General features: G+C 39.3%; 1 protein-coding gene across 1 annotated transcript; it reads left to right on the top strand.

The window, feature by feature from the left end:
• The first annotated feature begins 15,514 nt into the window (after positions 1 to 15,514).
• Positions 15,515 to 22,001, top strand: LOC126475482 (60S ribosomal protein L18). Its single transcript, XM_050103381.1, has 5 exons — positions 15,515 to 15,581; positions 15,704 to 15,790; positions 15,953 to 16,159; positions 16,361 to 16,484; positions 21,766 to 22,001. The coding sequence occupies exons 1-5, from the start codon at positions 15,579 to 15,581 to the stop codon at positions 21,909 to 21,911; spliced, it is 567 nt and encodes a 188-aa protein (XP_049959338.1). The 5' UTR covers positions 15,515 to 15,578; the 3' UTR covers positions 21,912 to 22,001.
• The last annotated feature ends 4,606 nt before the right edge of the window (positions 22,002 to 26,607 follow it).

Here is a 26,607-nt window from a genome sequence, read left to right as displayed (position 1 = left end):
CTTGAGTTTCTCCCGGCGTATTTGATAATCAAAATATCCACGGGTGTACTGCCGGTCTACAGCGTCCAACGGGCACAATATTTTGGCGATCATACATGTCGCCATCATCAGGTGAACTGACGGACTGAGCTCCTGTGAACGTGCCGGCACGGAGATCCGTACGCTATGGCTGCTCAGAGGGAACTGGGTTCGGTCGCGGCGGCGGTCGATTTAAATATCCTCCGCCCGCGGCGCGCTCCCTCCGTTGTCCGCGCCACGGTCACGCTTTGGAACAGATTGCGACGGCGTCTGAGATGACGTCGGAGTGATGGCTCTGTCCGCCGTGGTCGTCACAACTATACGTTTGCTCGACAGCGGAGGCAGCGCGCCGCGGGCGGAGGGTATTTAAATCGGCCGCCGCCGCGACCGAACCCAGTTCCCTCTGAGCAGCCATAGCGTACGGATCTCCGTGCCGGCACATTAACAGGAGCTCAGTCCGTCAGTTCACCTGATGATGGCGACATGTATGATCGCCGAAATATTGTGTCCATCTGTCATAATTGGTTGAGGTTGGAGAGATCCATTGGCTTCAGTCTGCACAGAGAAAGTTCCATCGAAGTTGCAGGACTGAGGTAATAAATGGAGTTTTCATATTATTCTGGATGATGACTAGACTGTGTTGACTCTGTGGAATTGACAGATTTCCTTTGTGTCGCACTTTCATTGCCGAAATTCGGTGAAGGCCTACACAGGGGTCAGGAGGATACCACTTCTGCTGTCTGCCAGATGTAAATGTACCTGTATGCTTAAAATTGTAGACAAGATGGAGGATGTTCACCTACATTTAGTCACTGAGAGTATTTACATTTGCATCTTATTTCACATGTTTCCTTTCATGAGTATAGGTATTAAAATTCATAGCATATACTACAGGCTGACTGAAAGACCTTATGTAGAGGGAGAGAGGGAGGGTGGCTAACAGGCTGTCAGACATGATATTGTAAAGGTCAGCTGTCAAGACAAATGCGTCTGCTGATTGAACCTCATGAGTTACTTTGAAATCTGTATGCGGTGACTTGAGGTATGCAGCAGTTCCACAGTGTTCATGATCAGTTACCTCAGAAATAGTGTAGCCATACATTTTCTTCTCCTATACAGATCTGCATCGTCCATAGCATGGATCTTCTATATTGCTATTGGGTCTTCTCTATTATTATTGCATCTACACCATTCTTCAGAGATGAGAGATATTCTTTTTTTGGTAGTGTGGTCGAGTCAGACCTAAAGTAACAGACTTGTAGCCTGTAGCCAAAGTTAATTGAGTTGCATGCGGAGTCAGTATGCCACTGAGAAAGTTTACTTTGTCCTCCATTAGTTGCATATCCTCTATTACTGTGTAGTATCGCCGATTTGGAGGAATTTGCCGACATTACACAGTCTCACAAGGCACACTTGATTGTAGTTTCCATGAAATTTGAGGAGGCTTCATCCAAGTCCAGTCTATGCATCTATTCATCACATAATGGAACTGATTTCTATCCCCTATTGAATTCACATCCACAGTGGGTACAAACATAAGGGGCGAGGCTCAAAGTTTACTAGTAGACGATTATCAGTCCCACATTCTGAATTCTATTTACTTATGTGTTCGATGTATCTCCTTCAAAGTAGTGTCCATTAGCTTTAATGTGCTTGTCTAAGTGTTTCATCTATTGAAGGAAATAGTTTTTAAAGACATTTGTTTGGCATATAGTATGACTAAGAATTAGTTGCTATTTTTTAAATGTCTTTGAAATACCTCTCTTCCATATTTCAGTTCTTTGATCACAAGTGGTGTCTGTTTTACGTTTAGTGCCTCATGTAATAGTTTTAGCACTTGAAATTGGTAATGATAGTTAACTGTCACATCGTTGGAAATAAGTGCATGACATTCTCTACCATTCATCTCTAGCACAATAATTTACATTACTTCTCATATATTTTCGTTTCTACAACTATGATGATAAGGCAGTTTTCTATTGGTTAGATTCATGCTTGGTCTTTGGATTATATCCAGAAGGTTACCACTTCTGATTTCTTTAACAGAAAACAGAATCTAGTGTCAGCATACTTTTCTGTGATACCTAGTGTTCGCAAAAATAAAAGCTCTATTCTAAATGACTCTTTCTCATGGATGACACAGTTAAGAGTTGGGTAACTGATTCAGAATCATACATAACTGCAGAGGAATTAATCACCATCAGCCCTCCACCCATTAGAATTATCAATTATTTTGAGATCCTATTCGTTGTTTCCTTGTATAAACATTATGTTCTTGAAATGAATGCCACACACCTCAGTGTTCATATTTGTAAAAATGTTTTTGATATACACTTATACAGTGTTGTTTGAAGACATAATCGGGCTGCCATATGAACTGTATAGGAAACATTGATCATCTTGAAAAATATACACTGTGTCTAAATAACTGCAAATCACTGCCAATAAAATCAAGAGATATGTCCATTAACACTACAAAAAAGTCAAAATGTAGTATGAAACTACAATTTAATATAATTATGAGGACTGAGGTAATCATCATCATTAGCTCCACATTTTGGCCCTAGTGGGCCAATTGGGGCTGACCAATCGCCATGTCATCTTCTGCCAATGGCATCATCAGACGAGATATGGAGGAATGTTGGATCAGCACAGTGATATCCTGGCTGTTGTCGGCTTTCTTGACCTTGGTGCCACTACTTCCTTTTCAAGTAGCTGCTCAGTTGGCCTCACAAGCCTGAGTGCACCCCTGTCCAGTCCTTCCACCAAGAAAAAATCTCTAGCAGTTCCAGGAATCGAACCTCTGTCCCTCACATAGCAATCATGCATACTGACACTGAGCTATGAAGATAGACAAAAGATATAGTAGATGGTGACAGATAATAAAACAAATATCATATCCACTTCAAGCAGCAACCATTATAGTTAAAAATCGAAGGAGAGTTGCAAATATTCTTTGGAGTGTTGATACAAATGTGATAAACTTACGAGGAAAAAAGGCTAATTTAAATATTTGCTTCACTAATGTACCAATAAAGTAATTTTTGCAGATGCCAGTTACTAAACAAAATGTAAAATAAACTACTTATAATATAAAATCTGTGGAATCTTCTGGTGAAAACGAAGTATCAATTCATTTTACAAAATATATCAGTTAAATATTGTTAGACCATTGACCTAGACATAGTGGTGGCAGAAGGAAGGGCATCCATTCACCAACTGACACCTAAAATTGCTTTAACCCATTAAATAATGCCGACCAGGTAGAGAAATAGGAAAATACATAGAAGAAGAAGATGAAATAGTTTGCCAGACGAATTGAATTTTCAGAAATTAAACATTTCTTGGAAACGGGAAAATGTTAAGTTACTTTACAATTTCTTAATTACCAGTTCAATAATTATATACAAACGTCATTCACATCTGACTTCTAAAAGGCCCTGGTAATCCATATGGAGAGCTAATTAATTACATATATGGACAATTCAAGTTCCATCACAACACAAGGCCAGAAAGAAGTAAGACAGCTGTTGTTAGCATAAGAGAATATATTAAACTGCTATTAGAGGAAAGAAAATTTATGGTGAAATTTCCTGACATGTTAATATTGTATATCAGACTGGACATGAACCTTGTCTTTCACAGAAGATGGCGTTACCACCAGAGATACCTGGGAACTTCTATTAACCTGTCCTCAGAGCTACATTACCTCTCTCTTACTTTCCACACATGACAGAAGTATTTCTGCATACAATTAAAACAAAATCTTATTACACGTATTATTACAGTCTTATAAGTTGCAATTGAACTTATTTCTACAGAGTAGAACTACAGCAGAAAACTGTTGACTGATCGATACCAAGAGTCAGATCGTAAGTCATTTTCAAGTGGTTCAGGTAGCTGAACATTTCTAGTAGTAGGTAAACTTTTGCATCCTACTTACTGTCTAGTCCACGTGAATAATTTTTTGGTGGAGCAATGCATGTTAAAAGGAGGCGGATAGAGAAGACAAATGTAGGAAATAAACTGAGTCCATTCATACTTTAAGAAATGGAACAGAAAATAAAAACTTTTCACAGTGCATTTCAGATTGCACCATTCACACAGATCGGCAATGGAAACGAACATACCGATACGTCAACGTCAAACTTGCTGATAAAGAAAGTTTGGATATTTACTTTGGTCAGCGAAAGGGTTGCTAAAGTTGGAACTATTCTCTCTGCACTCATAGATGTTATAGAAGTGTAGTAAAGGTTCCAAAACGACTTGGAATATTTTTCCTGTGAGTGTTCTTCACTAAAAGAGCTCATTTATCTGAAAGTGAAAATTGACCTAGGTTTTACAATACCTGGACAATGAAAGTCCACTCTGTGCAAAATAAGAATATAAATGAATAAAGCAATTTCCAGCAATCAACCTTTCGATAACAGCGAAAAAGTCAGTTCCACTGATGGAAAAAATAAAGTTCTTTATTTTATCTGGTACTAAGAAAAAATACAATGTATAATGTAATAAGACTCAATGTATTGCTTTCTGAATGTTGTTTTATGTGTTTATATATGCAGAGTTGACTTGTAAAAAAAGAGGTTGCAGTACTGAAAGCTTTGATGGAGGGGTGTTTGAATTTTAGACTTCTTAAAATGTTATTTTAACGCTTTTCTGTGCATTTTAAAAGTGTGAAATAACATTTGTTCTGGTAAAAAGTAAGTTATATTGTACCACATATAAAAATTTGCAGTACTGTTTCTTTTTTGTTACAGATACCAGTACAGAACACCAATGCATATCACCTCAAATCAAGCATTGTATTATCTAGCAATTGGTATGAAATAATTGGAATACACATTTCCTAATCCAGAACGACAATCAGACTCTGCAATGGAGAGTTTGCTTATACACTAAAGAAACTGGTATAGGCATGTGTATTCAAATACAGATATATGTAAACAGGCAGAAGATGTCACTGAGATCGGCAACATCTATATAAGACAACAAGTGTCTGGTGCAGTTGTTAGATCGGTTACTGCCGCTACAATGGCAGGTTATCAAGATCTAAGTGAGCTTGAATGTGGTGTTCTAGTTGTCGCAAGGACGATTGGACATAGTATCTCCGAGCCAGCGATGAAGTGTTGATTTTTCTGTAAGACAATTTAACAAGTGTAGTATGAATATCAGGAATACAGTAAAACATCAAATCTCCAACATCACTGCAGCTGGAAAAAGATATTGCAAGAATGAGACCAACGACGGCTGAAGAGAATCGTTCAACATGAGAGAAGTGCAACCCTTCCACAAAATGCTGCAGATTTCAATACTGCGCCATCAACAAGTGCCAGCGTGTGCACCATTCAACGAAACATCATCGATATTGGCTTTCGGAGCCGAAGGCCCACTCATGTACCCTTGGTGATTGCACAACACAAAGCTTTACACCTCACCTGGGCCCATCAACATCGACATTGGACTGATGATGGCTGGAAATATGTTGCCTGGTCAGACAAGTCTCGTTTCAAATTGTATCGAACAGGTGGAGGTGTAAGGTTATGGAGACAACCTCATGAATCCGTGGACCCTGCATGTCAGTAGAGGACTGTTCAAGCTAGTGGAGGTTCTGTAATGGTGTAGGTCATGTGCAGTTGGAGTGCAATAGGACCTCTGATATGTCTAGATACGACTCTGGGAGGTGACACATTTATAAGCATCCTGTCTGATCAGCTGCTTTCATTCGTGTTCATTGTGCATTCCAGCAGGACAGTGCGACACGACACACGTCCGTAATTGCTATAGAGTGTCTCCAGGAACACTCTTCTGAGTTTAAACACTTCCACTGGCCACCAAACTCCCCAGACATGAAAATTATTGAGCATATCTGAGATGCATTGCAATGTGTTGTTCAGAAGATATTCCACCCCTCGTATTCTTACGGATTTATGGACAGCCCTACAGGATTCATGACGTCAGTCCCCTCCAGCACTAATCGGACATTAGTTGAGTCCAAGCCACATCGTGTTGTGGCACTTCTGTGTGCTCGTGAGGGTCCTACACGACATTAGGCAAGTGTCCCAGTTTCTTTGGCTTTTTAGACCTGAACTCGAGGTCTTTGCCTTTGCAGGCAAGTTCTCTACCGACCGAGCTACCCAAGCACAACCCAAAACCTGTCCTCTATTTCCACCAATACCTCATTTCCTACCTTCCAGATCTTACAACAGCTCCCCTACAAGAGCACTCCTCTAGGCACTCGCTCGCGGAAGGCAAAGGACCTGAGTTTGAGTCTTAGTCTGGTACACTGCTCTAAGCTCCTAGGAAGTTTTACTGTTTCACTTTTCTATCGTTTCTGCAGGTTATCGTGCAAACTTTGTCGAGAACATCCATTATGAATTTTCCTTTGATCTTTAACAGACAGTATCATCACTAGTTCCTTAATTTTGACAGTCTATTCCGACGTTATGTTCACAGACTGTGCTTCATAACTTTACTTTCACCAGTCGATACTGCTCTAAAAGCCAGTGATTATGCAAAAATATGTCTGTGTTTGCAATAAACTGTTCCAAATCTCGTGTTTCTAAACTGTTTCAGTCTACTGTTGGCCCACTGTCTGTCCATCTAGGAAAGCACTTTCACCAGAAGTGGCTACGCACTTGCAAGGATATTTCAGTTCAGGACACTAACTCGTAATAAAGAAGATTGTTCTGTGATCTGTTTTCTGTGAACGTGTACTGCAAAAAAGAAATGTACTAACAAACTGTCAGGCATGAAGAATTATCTAAATGGGGAAGACTTTTAGCTGCCTTTTTAGATAAGTAATTTATTGTACAGTTTTATTTCTTGGTAGAAAATGCTGTTTTGAGTTTTATGTTTATTTTTTCTAGTTAAATGTAAGTTGAGTCTGTCTCTTGTTGCATGGTCATGGACAGAACTGTTTGGCAGTAATTACCAGTGTTATTTTTGATGTGTACAACTGACTGGTAAATGTATTCACATGGAGCAGTTAAAATCCTCAGTGTTTCGAACAGATCTTTACAATGAGCTTAAATAGTATTTTTTGGTTATTATTTTTCTGGTTCATTTCTGAAGTTTGAAAATTGTGTTAATATTGTGTGCATTTGTTCCCCAAAAAAGAATGCTGTAGCTAAGACTTGAGTGTACTTATGAATAATAAATAACTAAAAAGACTCTGCATGTTACACACTGATGATAGGATTCTAAGGGCATGACATGCTGATGACATTCTGTTTGCAAGTACCTCTCTGTGTTCACCCCACTTCAACTGAGAATCAGTATTCGTTCCTAGAAATTTTGCATTTGTTACACAGTCTATAGAGTTGCCATCTACATTTAATTTAAAATTGTTATTTTTTCCTCTTCAAACTGATATTCATTGCATTAGTTTTCTTCATGTTCAGTGTCACTTTATTGCTTATTGACCAGTCGTAAACTTTCTTGAGGGTCTCATTTGCTTTCTTAGCAAGGAATTCTCTTGTTTTCTCAGTGACTATAATATTGCTGACATCAGGAAAGAGATTTTTTTGCCATGAGTAACGCTACAGGGAAAGTCATTGATGTATATCAGGAATACTATTGGTCATAATATGCTACCTTGCGGAGCCCCTATATTAATGTATTTTGGTTCTGATAAGTGTTTTACTAACTGTTTATATCTATTTGAAGTATGTTTTATCTCTGCTCTTTGTTCCCTATCTGCTAGGTATGATTGAAACCAGACATTAGCTAGCCCTCGTATTCCTAAAGCTTCTAATTTATTTAATAGAATCTTGTGGTCGACTGTATCAAACGCCTTAGAAAGATCCAAAAATATCCCTGTGTCACACTCATCTTTATCAAGGGCATCAAGTACAACTTTTGTGTGTTCTACTATGGCAGATTCCATATTTTTGCCACTTCGGAAACCAAACTGTGATTTGCTTAAAATATTGTATTTATTGAGGTAATTCATTAATCTGTCTTTCATAATTGCTTTTATTATTTTTGAGAATGCTGACAGAAGGGAAACAGGTCGGTAATTTTCTATGTCTTCTGCATTACATTTCTTAAGCAAAGGTACAACTCTTGCCTGTTTTAGCTGCTCTGGAAATTTCTCTGATGTGTAGGATTCATTTATTATATTTGTTAAGAGACCTAGTATAATCCCTATGCATTGTCTCAGTACACGCATTGGTACTTCATCTAAGCCTACTGGCTTTTTAGTTTTTGAACAGTTTTATTGACTTCATTCTCTGTGGTAGGAAGTAACATCATTGTATTTAGTGCAACATTATTACAGGTGTTATATTTGTTTTGGGGAATTTTTGCTGTAACTTCTCCACAGTGCTTGAAAAATGCTTGTTTACAAAGTGTGATGTGTTGTGGATCATTTATTACCTTATCCCCCTCCATCAGCATTTGTTTGCCTCTCCCTGTTTCCTTTTTTATAATATGCCAGACTGCTTTGCTTTTATTCTCTGCATTATGTATTATTTTGTCATTATATGACTTTTTTGCAGCAATCAGCACCTTCCTATAGATCTTTTTGTATCTATGATAGATATTTAAGAATTCTGGATCGTTGTGAAACTTTTTCATGGAACTGAGGTGTTTATGCGTTTGGGGGAACTTCTTAATAGCAGCTGTTATGCATTTGTTTTAGTGAGATGTTGATTGAGACATACATACTTTTGGAAATGCCTTTTCAAAGCTCAGTTTAAACAATGTGGGGAATTTAGAGAATTTCATATTCGGATTGATTTCCTTATACACTTCATCCCAGCTTTGGTTTTCTAGTTCTTTTGAAAAATCATTTATTTTGATTTCTGACAGATGTTGTTTGTAGGCTTGTAGTTTAGGAAATGATTCAATGCCTGATTTTACTGTTGTTATTTGATGTAGATGGTCTGATAGTCCGAGATCTTTTCCAGCTGCATCACATTTTTCCCTGTCCATATTTGTGGCCGCATGGTCAATTACTGATGCAGTCATTTTAGTAGCCATTGTTGCACTGTCGACCAATAGGGACATGCCAAACCTTTGAAGGATATTTATGCAGGTGCTGCTGGATTCATTTATGATATTAGTGTTGATGTTAACGTCTCCATACAGAGTTATGCTGACCTTTGTACTTGAGATTTTATCTAAAACTTCTGTTAATTTCTTGAAAAAAGTGTCTACACTACCACTGTGAGATTCACACACACACAAAATGATTAATTTCTTGGTAATATCAAGCCCTGTTAATTCAATAGCTGATATTTCAAAGTGTTTGTCTTCACTTACTGTACTGAGGTAATGTCTCAATTTGCCCTTTCATACAGTTATAATACTACATGTTGGATTTCTGTGTCTCTACACCAGTGCTCAGTAATACAAAATATTGTGCAGTTCAGAGATTGGAGCTCAACTTCTAATAGTTGTATTTTATTTTTTATTAACTGCATGATTTCATGGAGGTTTGTTAAGTCTGTGAAATTCCCCGTGTTATTCTTTCCAATGGTATGTTTTTCTTTTGACATCTGGTGTGTGTGATGTTTGAAGTGTTAAAATCTGTCTTGTGAGTGATTGATTCAGTACTTTTTAAACTGCTGGAGATACTCTTTAGGTAGGGGAACATTTTTCTGGATTTATCCTAAAAAGACCTAATTTTCCTACCTATGACAACAGGTATTTGACCATGTGTCACCCGAGATCCAACCCTTATACTTTCATGAATCAGCTGTACAAATCTTCCTTTCCCAGTCCTGTTTAGGTGTAGGCCATGCCTAGTGAAACACCATTCGTTGATAGTCCCGACGGGCACCAGAGAAACATGTACAAAGTTGGCTGTCCTCAGAGCCATCCCTAACGCCACATTGATTCGCCTCACAGCTCCATCAAGGTGTGGTCGATTATGACGCTGGAACAGCTCAACAAAGTGTACGTTGGTGCCATGAATGAGGGAAGCTATCTTGTCCAGGTCACCACCTATGTCATATGCCCCATCCCTGTCCAAACTGTTTACTGCCCCACCCACTATCACTACATGGCCCTTTTTTGTAAAGTCCTTACATAAAGACCCTAGGTCCTCTATCACATGACTTAGCCCTGAATTTGGCTTGAAGATACTAGTGGCCTGGTATACTGCACCTAAACTTTCCTGTAACTGAGGGCCTCACCTCGCCCATGGCTACTACCTAGCAGCAGCACTTTCTTCTTCCTAACATTTTGTACATTCCTAGGCTTCTTGGCGTCAGTTGAAGTGTGCTGCACATTTCGTGCTCCTCGTTCTACTTGAGGCCTTTCTCCACTTAACTCTGGCAGTGGTAGATACCTGTTTTTGGTGTTGATGATAAAACTGTCAGATCACATCCTCTTTCTTCCTATCCTCCTACCAGCTGCCAGATCCCAATCACCCTCCTTCCTCCTATCTCCCTTGATCCTTATCAGTTCCTTCTTTGCATTCTCCAACTGTGCCTGAAGGGCACAGATTTTCCTTTCCTGTTCCCCAGTCAAAATGTTCCTAATGCATACTCTGTAGGATAGCGTCGGAAGTTCCATGCGGCTTTTCGCGGATGATGCTGTAGTATACAGAGAAGTTGCAGCGTTAGAAAATTGTAGCAAAATGCAGGAAGATCTGCACCAGTTAGGTACTTGGTGCACAGAGTGGCAACTGACCCTTAACATAGACAAATGTAATGTATTGCGAATACATAGAAACAAGGATCCTTTATTGTATGATTATATGATAACGGAACAAACACTGGTAGCAGTTACTTCTGTAAAATATCTGGGAGTATGCGTGCGGAACGATTTGAAGTGGAATGATCATATAAAATTAATTGTTGGTAATGCGGGTACCAGGTTGAGATTCATTGAGAGAGTCCTTAGAAAATGTAGTCCATCAACAAAGGAGGTGGCTTACAAAACACTCATTCGAACTATACTTGAGTATTGCTCATCAGTGTGGAATCCGTAGCAGATCGGGATGACGGAGAAGATAGAGAAGATCCAAAGAAGAGCGGAGCGTTTCGTCACAGGGTTATTTGGTAACAGTGATAGCATTACAGAGATGTTTAGCAAACTCAAGTGGCAGACTCTGCAAGAGAGGCGCTCTGCATCGCGGTGTAGCTTGCTCTCCAGGTTTCAAGAGGGTGCGTTTCTGGACGAGGTATCTAATATATTGCTTCTCCCTATTTATACCTCCCGAGGAGATCACGAATGTAAAATTAGAGAGATTCGAGCGCGCACGGAGGCTTTCAGACAGTCGTTCTTCTCGCGAACCATACGCGACTGGAACAGGAAAGGGAGGTAATGACAGTGGCACATAAAGTGCCCTCCGCCACACACCGTTGGGTGGCTTGCGGAGTATAAATGTACATGTAGCTCCAGGAGAGAGCCTCTTCTGTTCTCCCAACACCTCGCCACTGCATCCCCCCCCCCCCTGTGAAAATATATCCTACAAGATTGGCAACAAATCCCTCTACTCACTACCCTATAACAGCTCTCACATTTCTCACTCATGGTCAGTTTCGAAGGAATAATTAAGTTTAAAGAATGTTTTAAATTTCCAGACTGAGATTTCCACTCTGCAGTGGAGTGTGCACTGCTATGAAACTTCCTGGCAGATTAAAACTGTGTGCCAGACCAAGACACGAACTCGGCAAAGGCAAAGGTCTCGAGTTCGAGTCTCGGTCCGGCACACAGTTTTAATCTGCCAGGAAGTTTCATGTTTTAAATTTGTCAAGGACACGAGATTGGCTGTGTGTAAGCAAAAAACGACACAAAGGTCTTATGTGCGGTGGTTGTTGTTTTTGTACTGAATTAGAGGTACAATGACAGAAGAATGAATTTGTAATTACTTTGCTCTAAACGCCCGTCCACACACAACGATCTGTCTGCGCAAATGTCTGCGCACATCACATTTGCGCAGACAGATCGTTGCGTGATGACAGAAGATTTGCACCAACCTGAGATGTGTGTTAAGCCCGGTCCACACGCAACGATCTGTCTGCGCAGACATCGGCGCAGATGTCTGTACATGCAAAAGATCGCTGTAAATGTGGTGTGTTCACACGACACAAACCCCAATCTACTACTCGCCCGCCATCTGTCGGTGTAGAAAAGAAATATCAGTGGCAAGCGACTACGCTCCCCGAAAACGTCAAAATTTAATTCAGTTATTTTGAAAAATAGAAATGGAGGAAGCTCTGTTGTGGTCTGTGTTCGCAACTTGTGTTGCAAAAAACATTCAGACCAACCGCAGGAAACAGAGAAAGCGGTCAAAATGGTGCAGACAGTGGCTGCTAAAGCGAAAGCAGTTTTGTCACGTAAATTTACTGCGAGAGTTGCAGGGCGAACCTGTTTTGTTTTACATAACCTCGTGTTCCATTTCCTTGCACATTGGCACTCCAATTTCATCTTCAATTGTACTCCTGCTTGGTCTTGGCGTTTCTTGATCACTAAGAAAGCCAAGTAGATCAAAATACCACAACGTTGGCTGGTATACTTGATCTACTCCTACACCAGATCTTCTAGATTTCTGAACTTTGGATAACTCTTTTCGGTAAACAGTTCGCTGACAGACTTATTTACTAGACTTGCCTTTATGAACTCATCTTTCAGGAAAGCGTAAATAGCTTCACATGTGTTGGGTATTATTTCACTCAATGCTTGTTTCGATATTGCAGATGAAAATTCCAAATCATTGTAGCTCCTTCCTGTTGCTAGGAATCTTAATGTTATTGCCAGGCGTTCATGAGGAGAAATTTCCCTTCTCGTACAAGTATTTTTCTCACAATATGAGGGGTTACATGCTTTAAGAGATAATTATAAGTTTCGACATCCATCCGCAAATAATTTTGCCAGTTCGCAACGAAATTATTTTTTTATTACCGTTTCTCTGTTTGCCGAGGCGCCAACTGCCCGCAATTTTTCAATTAGAGCATTGTATGCTGCTGTCTTTTTGTCTCGGTCACTATATTCTTTACCTTTAATCTTCCACAAACATGGGTGGTTTCTGTATATTTCAATGAATTCACTTACAAACTCTCGAGAACACTGACGAGTATCAGCCATTTTAATGCCCTGTGCACACAAATACAAACACTAGACTGAGCAAACAGCTGTTTCGCGCCAGATTTGCGACGATCTCCTGTCCACACGCTCCAACTTGTCTGCGCAGATGTGGTTTGAACCGACAAATTTGAGAGGTTTCGCTCAAACCTCCAACTCCAACTTCCAGGTTTGCACACACCTCAGTTTGGTGCAAATCTTCTGTTCACACGCAACGATCTGTCTGCGCAGATGTGATGTGCGCAGACATTTGCGCAGACAGATCGTTGCGTGTGGACGGGCCTTTAACCTGGAAGTTGGAGGTTTGAGCGAAACCTCTCAAATCATTGGGTTCAAACCACATCTGCGCAGACATGTTGGAGCGATTGGACAGGATATCGCCGCAAATCTGGCGCGAAACAGCTGTTTGCTCAGTTTAGTATTTGTATTTGTGCGCACAGGGCATTAAAGTGGCTGATACTCGTCAGTGTTTTCGAGAGTTTGTAAGCGTTTAAATTTCACACTATTGTTTTCTTTTTTACCAAGGCATGCTCAAAACTGAAGTGGGTGCTGAGGATCCAGGTGTACCTTACGCATCAAAATTTTTAGGTGGGACCACAATTTGGATAACTTAAACAAAATTGTAAGATTTGCTTGCTTTGTCCTTTGAAATTTTTTAAATTTTTCTTACCTGCAACAGGGATTGTTAGCACACTTCCACTCAGTACTCTCCTATGCCATAATCTTATGTGACATTGTAGCAATAAGAAAAAGCATGCCCTATCTGTTCTGAAGAAAGTGCAGTCAGAAGATTGTGTTAAGATAATATTGGACGGACTTGCAACTGTGTGTTCTGGACAGAGGTATTATTACACTTGTTTTACTACCTAACATGTGGTTCATAACAATAGTAACTTAGATATTAACTACAATATTCACAACCACAGTAGTACAAGGAAAACTTTTCAGGCAGATAACGAATCTCTGTCTGGAATTCAGAGTGGAGTTTTGTATCCTGGAACAAAAGTTTGTAACAGGTTGCTTCTACACAGTAGCGAACTGAAAATGCCTACTCAGAAACAAAGTACAAAAACCATAGCTCATTGGCCATGTAGGTATATAATCTCTAATAGTATAGGCCTACTGTGTTTTAAACACGTCTACAACAGCAAAAATATTATCTGTAACTTGACAGACTTAATTTACTTGACTTGCCTTCATGAACTCATCCTTCAGGACAGCGTAAATAGCTTCAAATGTGTTGGGTATTGTTTCACTCAACGCTTGTTTCGATATTGCAGTTGATAATTCGAAGTCCTTGTAGCTCCTTCCTGTTGCTTGGAATCTTAATGTTACCACGAGCCGTTCATGAGGAGAAATTGCCCTTCTCATACAAGCATTTTTTCTCATAATATGAGGGGCTACAAGCTTTAAGAGATAATTATAAGTTTGACATCCATCCGCAAATAATTTCGCCAGTCGTTAGGTTCGCCCTGCAACTCTCACAGTAAATTTACGTGAGAAAACTGCTTTCGCTTTAGCAGCCACTGTCTACACCATTTTGACCGCTTTCTCTGTTTCCTGCGGTTGGTCTGAATGTTTTTTGCAACACAAGTTGCGAACACAGACCACAACAGCACTTCCTCCATTTCTATATTTCAAAATAACTGAATTAAATTTTTGACGTTTACGGGGATCGTAGTCGCTTGCCACTGATATTTCTTTTCTACACCGACAGATGGCTGGCGAGTAATAGATTGGAGTTTGTGTCGTGTGAACACACTACATTTGCAGCGATCTTTTGCATGTACAGACATCTGCGCCGATGTCTGCGCGGACAGATCGTTGCGTGTGGACCGGGCTTAAAACCAAAATTTACTTTATAAGGCGTGTTCAGTCAGGTTTTTAAACGTTTATAACTCGGAAAACCTAGACCTTGATCGCGTCAATCTAAATAGTAAACAATACGAAATGTGTTAGTTAAATACGATTTAGAAACGTTTAATTACACTTTTATTGCGACAATAGACACTGATGAAACTAGTAGCTGTCTTTTTTAAACGAATTTTGTACTATGAGGAAAACTTGAATAGAATTTTTTTGTATTTATGTCACGTAAAATTTCGGATTATACCACTATTATTGGGATTTCAGCTAAAGAACAAGGTTTTTCAAGAACAAGCTCTGCTGGGACTCTAATATTCAGTTGTGTGACAAGAACGGACACTACAGCAAGTATGCAAAACAAAGAAAATTTAAACTTGACACTATTTCCTCTTAAATAAGTTCTTTTAGTGGACGAAGAAATTACCTGTATCTCGCTCGTTGGCAATCTTGCTCATAAACTTAAATAAAACAACTGAAAAAAAGGTACTTACAAGCTTCCCTGCTATAATCTTTTTAATTTGCCAGAAGGTCGACATGACATTCGTCGCAAATAACATCTCTGTAACTGTACACGCCGATTACTACAATGTAATATCTTTGAATTTCGCGTACCCACAAGTCTTCATTGAGTCGATGCCTCTTTCCGGTTTGTGAAGATGGTGGGTGGACATGTGGCATTCTTTATTTACAAAAATCAGTTTACATCGACTTCACTGTGTAATATATTCAAAATTGTGAGATATAGGTTGTTTTGCTATAAGTTGTGTGTTCGTTTTTGCAGGGTATTGATATTAACCACAAGTGGGACCGCAAGGTTCGGCGCACTGAACCGAAGTCGCAAGATGTATACCTTAGGCTTCTGGTTAAGGTAACGATGTTATCAGTATTTCTGCCCGTTCTGTGTGTTTCTGTGTTGTTTAGTGTGATGTATTTGTGATATAAGCCTTTAAAAGAAACGCGCGTTTTTCTTGCGATTGTGAATGTGACGTATTTGTGATAAGTTTCGGTAAGAAATGGCTCTGTGTTTCAGTTGTACCGATATCTCGCTCGACGTACGGAAGCGAAGTTCAATAAGATAATATTACGGAGGTTGTTCATGTCAAAAATAAATAGGCCACCTATTTCGCTCGCAAGAGTAGTGCGTTTTATGAAGAAGCCTGGCCGAGAAAACCTGATTGCTGTTGTAGTAGGAACGGTCACGAATGATGACAGAATATTTGAAGTTCCAAAACTAACAGTAAGTACCTTGAGAGAATTTGACATGGTGTGTACAGTAGTTTATTTTGAATTTTATTCTACCAACTTACTGTAACTGGCTTTTCTTTTGGTTTTGACATTGTCCCAAACAACTTGAGTACTCTATGTGAGAGTGTATCTGCATGGGGATATTGTTCATTGTGCATATCTTTCAAATAGTTATAAGAGATCCCCATTTCAGATTTGTGCATTAAGAGTGACTGAGAAGGCACGTGCACGCATCCTAAAAGCTGGCGGTGAAATCATTACATTTGATCAGCTTGCTCTTCGTGCACCAACTGGAAAGAAGACCGTTCTGATGCAAGGTAAAGTATATGCTGTGGATCTGTTCTGTTGCTTTCCACGCACTTGTCTTGAATCTTTACTCTCTATTAGCTTGAACTTGGAACACTGGGCATGGTTGTGGCTTGAGATACTGTAGGAATTATGGGTGTTAAAGGTATGGCAGTAGCTCTGATGTTTTTCAGGTGATGTACTGATGGTGGACTTAATATGCCTTAAAATATTCACTAGCTTCAAGAAATAACTCACTGTATGCTTTGTTGAAACAAGAGTTTAATACTTGGCTTCCCAGCTGGATGTGGTTAAAATACAAGTGATCATAACATAGATAATGTGGTTGAAACATATGATAGACTGCCAGGCCCAAACAACTTTTACTATAATACTGGAAGATTTAAAATAGCATATTATGATTTTGTGTGGAATGATGTTGGTAAGTCTGGTGGTGTGATGGTAGCTTGTCATATTACACATAGTATGACAATCTACTGTTAGACCAACCAGACTTAACCAGTTTCATATGTTTGTGTATTTAGATCTTCTTATACTCTGATCAAAACTGCTTGTTAGTTAACTTTTGACATAGTGACAGTTGCAACAGGTAACTTCCAAAACTGTTGCTCATGTTTCTTCAGGCCAGTGTTAATGCCTACTGTGAGGGGTGGAAGAACACAAACAAGATACTGTGATGACAGATTGTTTCAAGTTGCAAATGGGAGTAAAGCAGATGTGCAGTGTAGCATTTAATTTAAATGAAAGTTGACCACAAACTTTCAAATCTGCTACTGCAGAATTATCATTTATTCTACTGTGAATAAATCCGTGCGTAGGAATAGGAAATACTTTTGTGGCCGAATTTGGTGTTATTTTCTGACAGATTCAATGCAGTTCTGTTGGCAAATGTGGGTTGCGTTTTTTTTTTTTTTTTTTTTTTTTTTTTTTTTTTTTTTTTTTTTTAATTAAAGTTATCTTCCCCACTTGTTATAGGTTTCCCATGATTTCCCTAAATCACTTCATGCTAATGCCTGGATGGTTCCTGTGAAATGGCTTCCCCATCCTTTCCTAACCCAATGACCTCACTGTTTGGTCCTAACCCCCACACTAAACAACCATTATTGTCTTTATATTTTAAAATCCATTTGGATGTAGAGTAAGCTTTTTGAGATTTCTGGTCTACAATCTGGCTCACTCGTAGTGAAGTTTTCAACTATGTACAATTATTGTTTTGGTACTTACAAATGCATGTTGTTGCACAACTGCAGCTCACAATGCAGTCCAGTGCTTATTCACAGCCCCTTCTTATTATGAACAGTATATTACCTGATAAGCATTAACATAGTTTGTACTACACCGTTAGTGGCTTTGTCAAATGTTTGTTTTTACTTAATTGGCTCCCCATTTTTTCGGTACAGGGTTTTTGTAATCTATTTGAGTGTACATAATTTTCATAGGCTATGTTTGCAGCATGCGATACAGATCTGAAGATGGTTATTGAACTTCAGTTGTGATAGGAAAATTTTGGACTAGGCATTAAGTGTTTACTCCCATCCTCAGGCTTCAGCTGTGTATTTTTTGCAGAAAGCCATATTCACTACTAAGATTTGAATTTGTGTTGTTTTCCTGAAAAATTCAAAACAATTATGGAATGTTGTATAAGAAATTAAGAACAATAAATGTTTTTTTTTTTTTTCAAAATTTAAGAATATGAAGTACATGATTAGATTAGAATATTTTCAAAAGGTGAGCAGTTTTCTTGATTTCTGAAAAGCATTTGACTCATTGCCACACCTATGCTTATTGTCAGCAATACGATCATATGGGGTATCAAGTAAAATTTGTGACTGGATTGAGGACTTTTTCGTTGGGAGGACACTGCTTGTTATCTTTGATGGATAGTCATTGTCAGATGTAGAAGTATCTCTGGGTGTGCTTCATATTGTGTATTAAGGACCTCAGGATTTTGTGGATGATGCAGTTATCTATAATGAAGTACTATCTGAAAGAAGCTGCATAAATATTCATTCAGATCATGATAGGATTTCAACTTGGTGTAGAGATTGGCAACATGCTCTAAATGTTTGGAAGTGTAAAATTTTGCACTTCACAAAATGAAAAAATGTAGTATCCTATGACTATTAATAATCAGTGAGTCAGTTATAATTGGCCAACTCATACAATACCTGGGTGTAACACTTTGTAGGGATATGAAATGAAACAATCACATAGGTTCAGTCATTGGTTAAGCAAGTGGTAGACACAGAAAAGGTCAGCACGAATGGTCACAGATTTGTTTAATTTGGGGGGGGGGGGGGGGTCGCAGAGATATCTAAGAAACTGTACTGGAACACTATTGAAGATAGACATAAACTATTCTGAGAAAGTCTTAAAAGTTTCAATAACCCTTTTGTGGGCCTTGGGGATATACTTCAAACTACATATATTTCTTTACAGCATTTAAGGGAGTTTGTGTTACCACTTCTCAACACTCCTGACATCTAGTGGCAGTCTGCAGCACCAGCTGTAGTGTCTGTTGTGAAATATAGCCTTAAGGACTGTGGGAAGAATATATCCTGCCAGACAATGGTGTTTTAACGGTTATTGGGAAGTATGGTTACCACCAAAGTATAGTTCCTGGCAGGGGCTTGGGAAGTACACTTACCACAAAATTAATCTGACATTTGTGGTCCCTGGAAGTTATACTTGGGAGTGTCCCAAAGCTTTTCGGAATACATCTTACATCTGTCTATGCCTGACATCTTGTGGTAGTACACTAAACCAGGTGTATGAAAACAACTACAATCAATCAGCTTCTGTTTGTCGTTGGGTCACTACCGTTGTTGATACATATTGCTTTGCTCTTCCAGTATACATTATTGTGAGCTACATCAGTTCATATCTTTCCTGCATGATTAAGTGTGGTACATAAAGTCTGTGCTGGATGGTTAAGTTGGTAAATAAATGTTAATATCAGTAACAATTATTTTTTAAATAAAGTAAAAGAATGTGTAAAACGATAACAGAAAACACTGGGCATTATTTTTTTATTTGGAATGGCAACACATAACAGCTCACAAAAGGGAAATTCATCTACCACCATAGTTTTAATATCTCACAAAGCTGCCATGGTGATACAGACTGAAGTGCCAAAGAAACTGGTATAGGCATGTGTATTCAGATACAGAGATATGGAAACAGGCCGAATACGGCGCTGCGGTCGGCAATGCCTATATGACAAGAAGTGTCTCGCACAGTTGCTAGATTGGTTACTGCTGTTACAATGGCAGGTTATCAAGATTTAAATGAGTTTGAACATGGTGTAATAGAAGGTGCATGAGTGATGAGACACAGCATCTTCGAGGCAGCGATGAAGTGGGGATTTATCCATATGACCCTTTCACAAGTACTGTGAATTTCAGGAATCTGGTAAAACATCAAATCACTGACTGCGGCCGGAAAAAGATGCTGCAAGAACGGGGCCAACAACGACTGAAGAAAATAGTTCAGTGTGGCAGAAGCGCAACCCTTCTGCAAATTGCTGCAGATTTCAGTGCTGGGCCATCACCAAGTGTCATTTTGTGAACCATTCAATGATACATCATAGATATCAGTTTCCGGAGCCGAAGGCCTGCTCTTGTACCCTTGATGACTGCACGATACACGGCATTATGCCTCGTCTTGGTCCTGTCAACACTGAAATTGAACTGTTGATGACTGGAAACATGTTGCCCGGTCGGATGAGTCTCTTTTCAAATTGTATCGGATGGATGTATGTGTACAGGTATGGAGACAACCTGATAAACCCATGGGCTCTGCACGTCAGCAGAAGCTGTTCAAGCTCGTGGATGTGCTCTAATGGTGTGGGGCATGTGCAGTTGGAGTGCAATGGGATCTCTGATATGTCTAGATATGACATTCACAGGTGAAACATATATCAGTGTCCCGTCTGATCACCCTCATCCATTTATGTCCATTGTGCATTCCGATGGACTTAGGCTATTCCAACAGAACAGTGCAACACCCCATATGTCCAGAGTGGCTCCAGAAACACACTTCTAAATTTAAACACTTCCACTGGCCACTAAGTGCCCCATACATGAACATTATCGATGTCCCTGCGGGAGCCCTACATGATATTACGCAGGTGTACCAGTTTCTTTGGCTCTTCAGTATATGTACCACCATAGTTTTTGGTCCTAAATTATAAAAATAGTCAATTGACCACAATTCTAATAGGATAGCAATACATTATCTTCACTCAATTGCTACAAAAAAATGCATCGTCGAAAGGGTTAAATGATCACTCTAGGAATATACTACAACCTGCTATGTATCGCTCACATAGAGATGTTAGGATAAGATTAGAATAGTTACTGCACTTGCAAAGAATTCAGTTCATTCTGCCCGCGCTCCATATGTGAATGTAACAGAAAGAAACCCTAATAACTGGTACAATGGGACGTATCCTCTGCCCTGCACTTCACTGTGCTTTGCAGAGTGTAGATGCAGAAGGCAGTATTAACAAAAACCTCGGACTCCAACTACCGGAATCTATTTTTGGACGGAAGTACTTTTGGAAAAGACCATGCTTCTATGGCCTTAATTGGCATGAAAAGTTTAGGTGTTGCAATTTAAACTAAATCAAAGAAAGCTAAAAGTCACGACAAATTGTCTGTCAGAACTGCATAGAAATAAAAAGGTTTAATACATCAATTTTTCACTTGGCGTAATGTATGTCTCTTATTACTGGTATCTGGAGAAGTGGTGTTGGTGTGGGATGTTTATAACTGTTTCTATAATCAGTTCATACTCTCTGCTTGTATCCTAGCAAAAATTGCTGTTTCAGTAGCTGTTATTTAACACACACAACCTGATTTCAGTTAATACTATTTGTGAAAACAGACATTTCAAGAGTGTGGCTGTGTACAAAATGTATGTTTATTCTTTCAAGGAGGCAGCAGCAATCGGCCACTATTGATGATGTTATACATTTGCACCAACTATGTTGTTTGTGCATATAAATAGTGGCTGACTGCTATCTTATTCTTTGAAAGAATTGATCTAGATTTCAATAAGTTTACATTAGTTTGCTGGAAATTTTAAATGTTCTATTTTCCCTAACCCCACAGTATGGATTTCCTTATCTTTCAGTAAATTGTGTGTACTGGTGGTAGTAAGTTAGGAGAAATTTGTCATGATTTTATGTTTAGTTAGGATCTGTTTCTTTTTGTAGATAAGTTAGGCAAGAACTAATAATAAACAGTAGTTGTTCATAGTGGAATAAATGCATGTGACTTTCACTTTCAGGTCGCCGAAATGCACGAGAGGCTGTAAAGCACTTTGGTTTGGCTCCTGGTGTGCCCCACAGTCATACAAAGCCCTACGTGCGGTCTAAGGGTCGAAAATTTGAGAGAGCTCGAGGACGCAGGCGCAGCTGTGGTTACAAAAAATAATTGTAATTTACTTTCTGCTTGTGGACATCTACTGTTAATTATTTTGAAATAAAATAATGGACCCTGTGAAACTAACAAGGAAAACAAAAATTTACCTGGCTCATTGTTTTTGTAGTTTAGAATACTGTATTCTTAATTTTGTATGCTTAAGATATTATCTGTGTGATTGAGAGAAACAGGTTTGCTTTTCTTTAATTGGGGGGGGGGGGGGGGTAGGTGAAACTGTCTGGTAGGTATGAAAACAGGAATATGTAGAACTACAAATGAAATAGTTTATCTAATACTCAACAAATTTGATTGTGTTTCTGGAGATTAGGTTGTCTGGCTGTTTTCATGTGTATGGAATTCCAAATTGTCATTGGTTACACATACTGTGTGTTATATTTCTGGCTTGCAACAATAGTTTTTTGCAAGGAGCATATTGTCACGAAGTCCTCGTGTGGATGTCCCTTAATACCCAAGATGTTGACAGCAATTTGTTGCTACACCACACTTAAGATTCTATTAAGTTTTTGTGTTCTTTAGTTCTGATATGTGGTTCATTTTATTCGCCTAATTATTTTTGAGACGTTGTTGACTTACTTTATAGTCTTGTAGAATCACAACTTTTGCTACTCCCAGTAAGATCTGGTGCTTTCCATATAATGTTATTCAAACGGAATGCTACATAATTGCCTCCGGAACCATGATTGTATCTGGCAATTAGAACTGATACTGTGAGTTTCTCTCTAGAAGAGGAGCTTTAGAAGGTAAGAGAAATTTGTACTGATTAAGAATTTGAGTAAATGTCCAATGACATCTGAAATGTGCCTGATGGATTTTATTTCTTGGTATCCGAATCAGGTGATTCCATCTTTCGGTGTTTCAAAACTATTTTGGCAGTTTTCATATGATTGAAGTTGCACATCATGCAGTTTAGCAGTGTGCTAAATATTGCGTTCCTATCAGGAAATCCATAACTGTCAACATTTTTAATGTTCAGTCAAAAACAATTGTGTGGAAAGGTACAAAACCTTAGGTGATGACAATGTTTGTACTAGTTGTTATCCTAGAGTGGTTGGTGAGCAGCAGTGTTGAATTGGTGGTGGTTGGAAGAATCATCAAATGTGACATTTATGTGGAGATACAGCTGTCTAATGATTATAAGGTTTGTTGAATTTTGAGTGAGGGATCTCGAAATGATTAATCTTAAGTGTCTCATTTTTTGACTGTGGGAGAAACTATACATGAAAACAAGGCAGGTGGTAAAAGTAATGACCCTAACTAAATACTTATCCCACTGTGAGGTAAGACATGACTGTGTACAGACCCATGATTGTACCCAGGCATGCACCTTTTCATCTGAAGCAAATCTACAGCCTCAGGTGCCTTTAATAGGGCTCCACAAATATGGAAATCACATTTGGATGAGATCAGGGCTGTATGGAGGATATATAGAGGCTTCCCAGTGAAATTTCTGCGGTGTATTTGAAACACAATGGCAACATGTTGGAAGTGAAAGTATCTAATTACCATAAACTGGATATGGAGTCAACTTGTTGACTGCTTTTTATAGGTGTCTCATGTAGAACTTAGGTCATGTAGAAAACTGAAACAGTACTGTATTTACTCGAATCTAAGCTGCACTTTTTTCTGGTTTTTCTAATCCAAAAAACCGCCTGTGGCTTAGAATCGAGTGCAAAGTAAGCAGAAGTTCTGAAAATTGTTGGTAGGTGTCGCCACAACTAATGCTACCCAGGCATGCTTTGCAGGCACAAAGATAAATACTGGCGCCAAAATCTGTGCGTCAGTAAATAAATTTAAAAAAAGGTGGAAAACGAGCTTTTTCTCCGTCCCGAGTTTCGACCACTGCATTTTCATACATTATCCAATTAAGTAAATACAAATTCCGTATTGTTCATCTTCGAATGTAGCAGCATTTCAATGTACTACAAGAATCCGACTGGCAAGACTGTTTGGGATGTTTGTCAATATGGCCAACTCTACATTCTGAATTTTTTCCTACCTGTGAGAAGAGATGGTTGCTAATAGGAACTTTTATGAACTGTGAATCACATGCAGTAGGCCTATTCTCTTCACCATAAGAATAATACGAATATAAACATTTTGCCATGTATTCTTTCGTGTTTGTTGCTATCTCATTTAAATCCTGTCTGCCTATTAAACTACGAAACTAGAGTGAGACAACAGCAAATGCGGAAGAATATACATATCATGTCATGTTTATATTTGTATTATTCTTATGCCTAATAGTGAGACAGTCAGAAATGAAGCACGGCAATCGACTAGATTTTTAAATCTAAGATGACTCTAATTTCTGTTCAGAATGTAATGTATTAAAGAGGCGTCTGCAAAGATTTTCAAACGGAGAAAAATTTTCGCTAAACTCTCGTTAAGAATATCTATCATTCTTGTTGATCATTATCAAAGACAGCAGCAGTGTAAGTAACAACAAATAGCAGTCTCTTGCCATTGTTTCGCTAATGAGACGATTCCTCTCTTATTTTATTTTTTTTATTGTAAGCGGCGGTAGCGCGCACAAAAGCAAGCCGTACCGCGAGCGGCGACAGGCCGTAAACTCTCATTATCAGAATGTGACAAGCAATGCATGACACATTAAAATAATGCATTTTCAGCTTAGAGTGATGTAAACACCTATAAAAAAGAGAACGGCATTTATTAGATGAAAGAAAACTAAGCAATCGATTCAAACCAGACGAAGCACGTGAAAAAGGAAGGATACCCGTGTAAATACAGATGGAGCGCCTGACGCATAGCAATGGCTACCTGGTAAAGCATAACTGCTAACCTTAAGACTCGAACCAAACAACTGTAGCTGTATCGTCATTCGTTCGACCTAAATTGAGTCTTATATTACAATGGACCAACTTTGTTTCGATTTGGAGGTGCGGCCTAAAACTTTTCTCCCCCCTTGAATTTAAAGTCTCGGATTTGAGGTGCGGCTTAGTTTCGTGAAAATTTTTTTCCTTGATTTCGAGTCTCATTTTTCAAGTGCGGCTTAGATTCGAGTAAATGCGGTACATTAAAATTTAAAACTACATGTTGCTCTTGTATACATAAAATTAATGACTTGCAAATCTCAATCTGCTGCTTAAACAAATTTGATGAGCATAAATTTAAGAAAGTAAAGGTTTGTACATTTGGAAGGATCCTTCGTCAGATTAAGCCAGTAGCAAATGTTAAGAACAGGCCTTCGGCAGCTTTAGGCCACAAAATTTAGGGCATTAAAATAAGTTCTTGACGAAAGCACTTTTCTCAATTTAATTTCGTCAAAACTAGATAACACTAGTTAAATCATTGTGTGTGATGCACTTTAAAGTAAAAAGAGAACTTTCTCCACCACATTTGGTGATCATCAAAGACAAGTAATTGCATAAGACTACTTCTACGTGTAGGAAACAAGATTCCAGTGAATTTTCAGTTAAAGGATTTATAAAACTGCAGTTCCATTCGCTCATGTCTATTTTGGGCAGCTCAGCATACTACACCAGTTCATTTCCTGGGCTTTCATCCAAATCGTTTGGATAAGCACTAACAACAGTTGGGGTTATTTTCAAGATTCCTTCTGCTGTCAGACTTTAATTGCTGAAGTATTCCAAATAGTCAATGGTTCACTTCCTTGCGTTTAGCTAATGCAGACAGCACATAATCAGTAAGGAACACCTGGATTTCAAAACCACCATACAGCAAGACCTTCAGAGGTGGTGGTCCAGATTGCTGGAACCTCTTGATACCCAGTAGCACGTCCTCTTTCATTGACGCATGCCTGTATTCGTTGTGGCATACTGTCCACAAGTTCATCAAGGCACTGTTGGTCCAAATCGTCCCACTACTCAACGGCGATTAGGTGTGGATCGCTCAGCGATTGGTGGCTCATGTTGTCCATAAACAGCCCTTTTCAATCTATCCCAACTCATGTTCAGTGGGGTTCATGTCTGGAGAACGTGCTGGCCACTCTAGTAGAGCGATTTCATATTGTCATCCACGAAGATGAATGCTCACCAATACGATGCTGATATGGTTGCACTATCGGTCGGAGGATGGCGGTCACACATCATACAGCCGTTATAGTGCCTTCCATAACCACCAGCGGCGTACGTTGGCCTCACATAATGCCAACCCAAAACAGCAGAGAACCTCCACCTTGCTGCATACATGTCTCCGATGATTGTCTGGTTGGAAGCATATGCAACACTCATCGGTGAAGAGAATGAGATGCCAATCCTGAGTGGTCCATCCGGCATTTTGTTGGGCTCATGTCTGGTTGGAAGCATATGCAACACTCATCGGTGAAGAGAATGAGATGCCAATCCTGAGTGGTCCATCCGGCATTTTGTTGGGCTCATCTGTACTGCAGTGCATGGTGTCATGGTTGCAAAGATGGACGTCGGGAGAGAAGTTGTGCATCATGCAGCCTATTGCGCACAGTTTGAGCCGTAACACGAAGTCCTGTGGCTGCACAAAAAGCATTATTCAACATGGTGGCGTTGCTGTCAGGGTTCCTCTGAGCCATAATCCGTAGGTAGCTGTCATCCACTGTATTAGTAGCTCTTGGGCAGCCTGAACGAGGTATGTCACCGACAGTTCCTATCTCTCTGTATCTCCTCCACATCTGAACAACATCGCTTTGGTTCACTCAGAGATGACTGGGTACTTCCCGTGTTGAGAGTTCCTG

The sequence above is a fragment of the Schistocerca serialis genome, chromosome 4 (assembly GCF_023864345.2).
Source record: "Schistocerca serialis cubense isolate TAMUIC-IGC-003099 chromosome 4, iqSchSeri2.2, whole genome shotgun sequence".
NCBI classification, from domain to species: Eukaryota; Metazoa; Arthropoda; class Insecta; order Orthoptera; family Acrididae; genus Schistocerca; species Schistocerca serialis.
The sequence above is the reverse complement of the archived record's forward strand: the minus strand, read 5'-3'. Positions and strand labels throughout refer to the sequence as shown.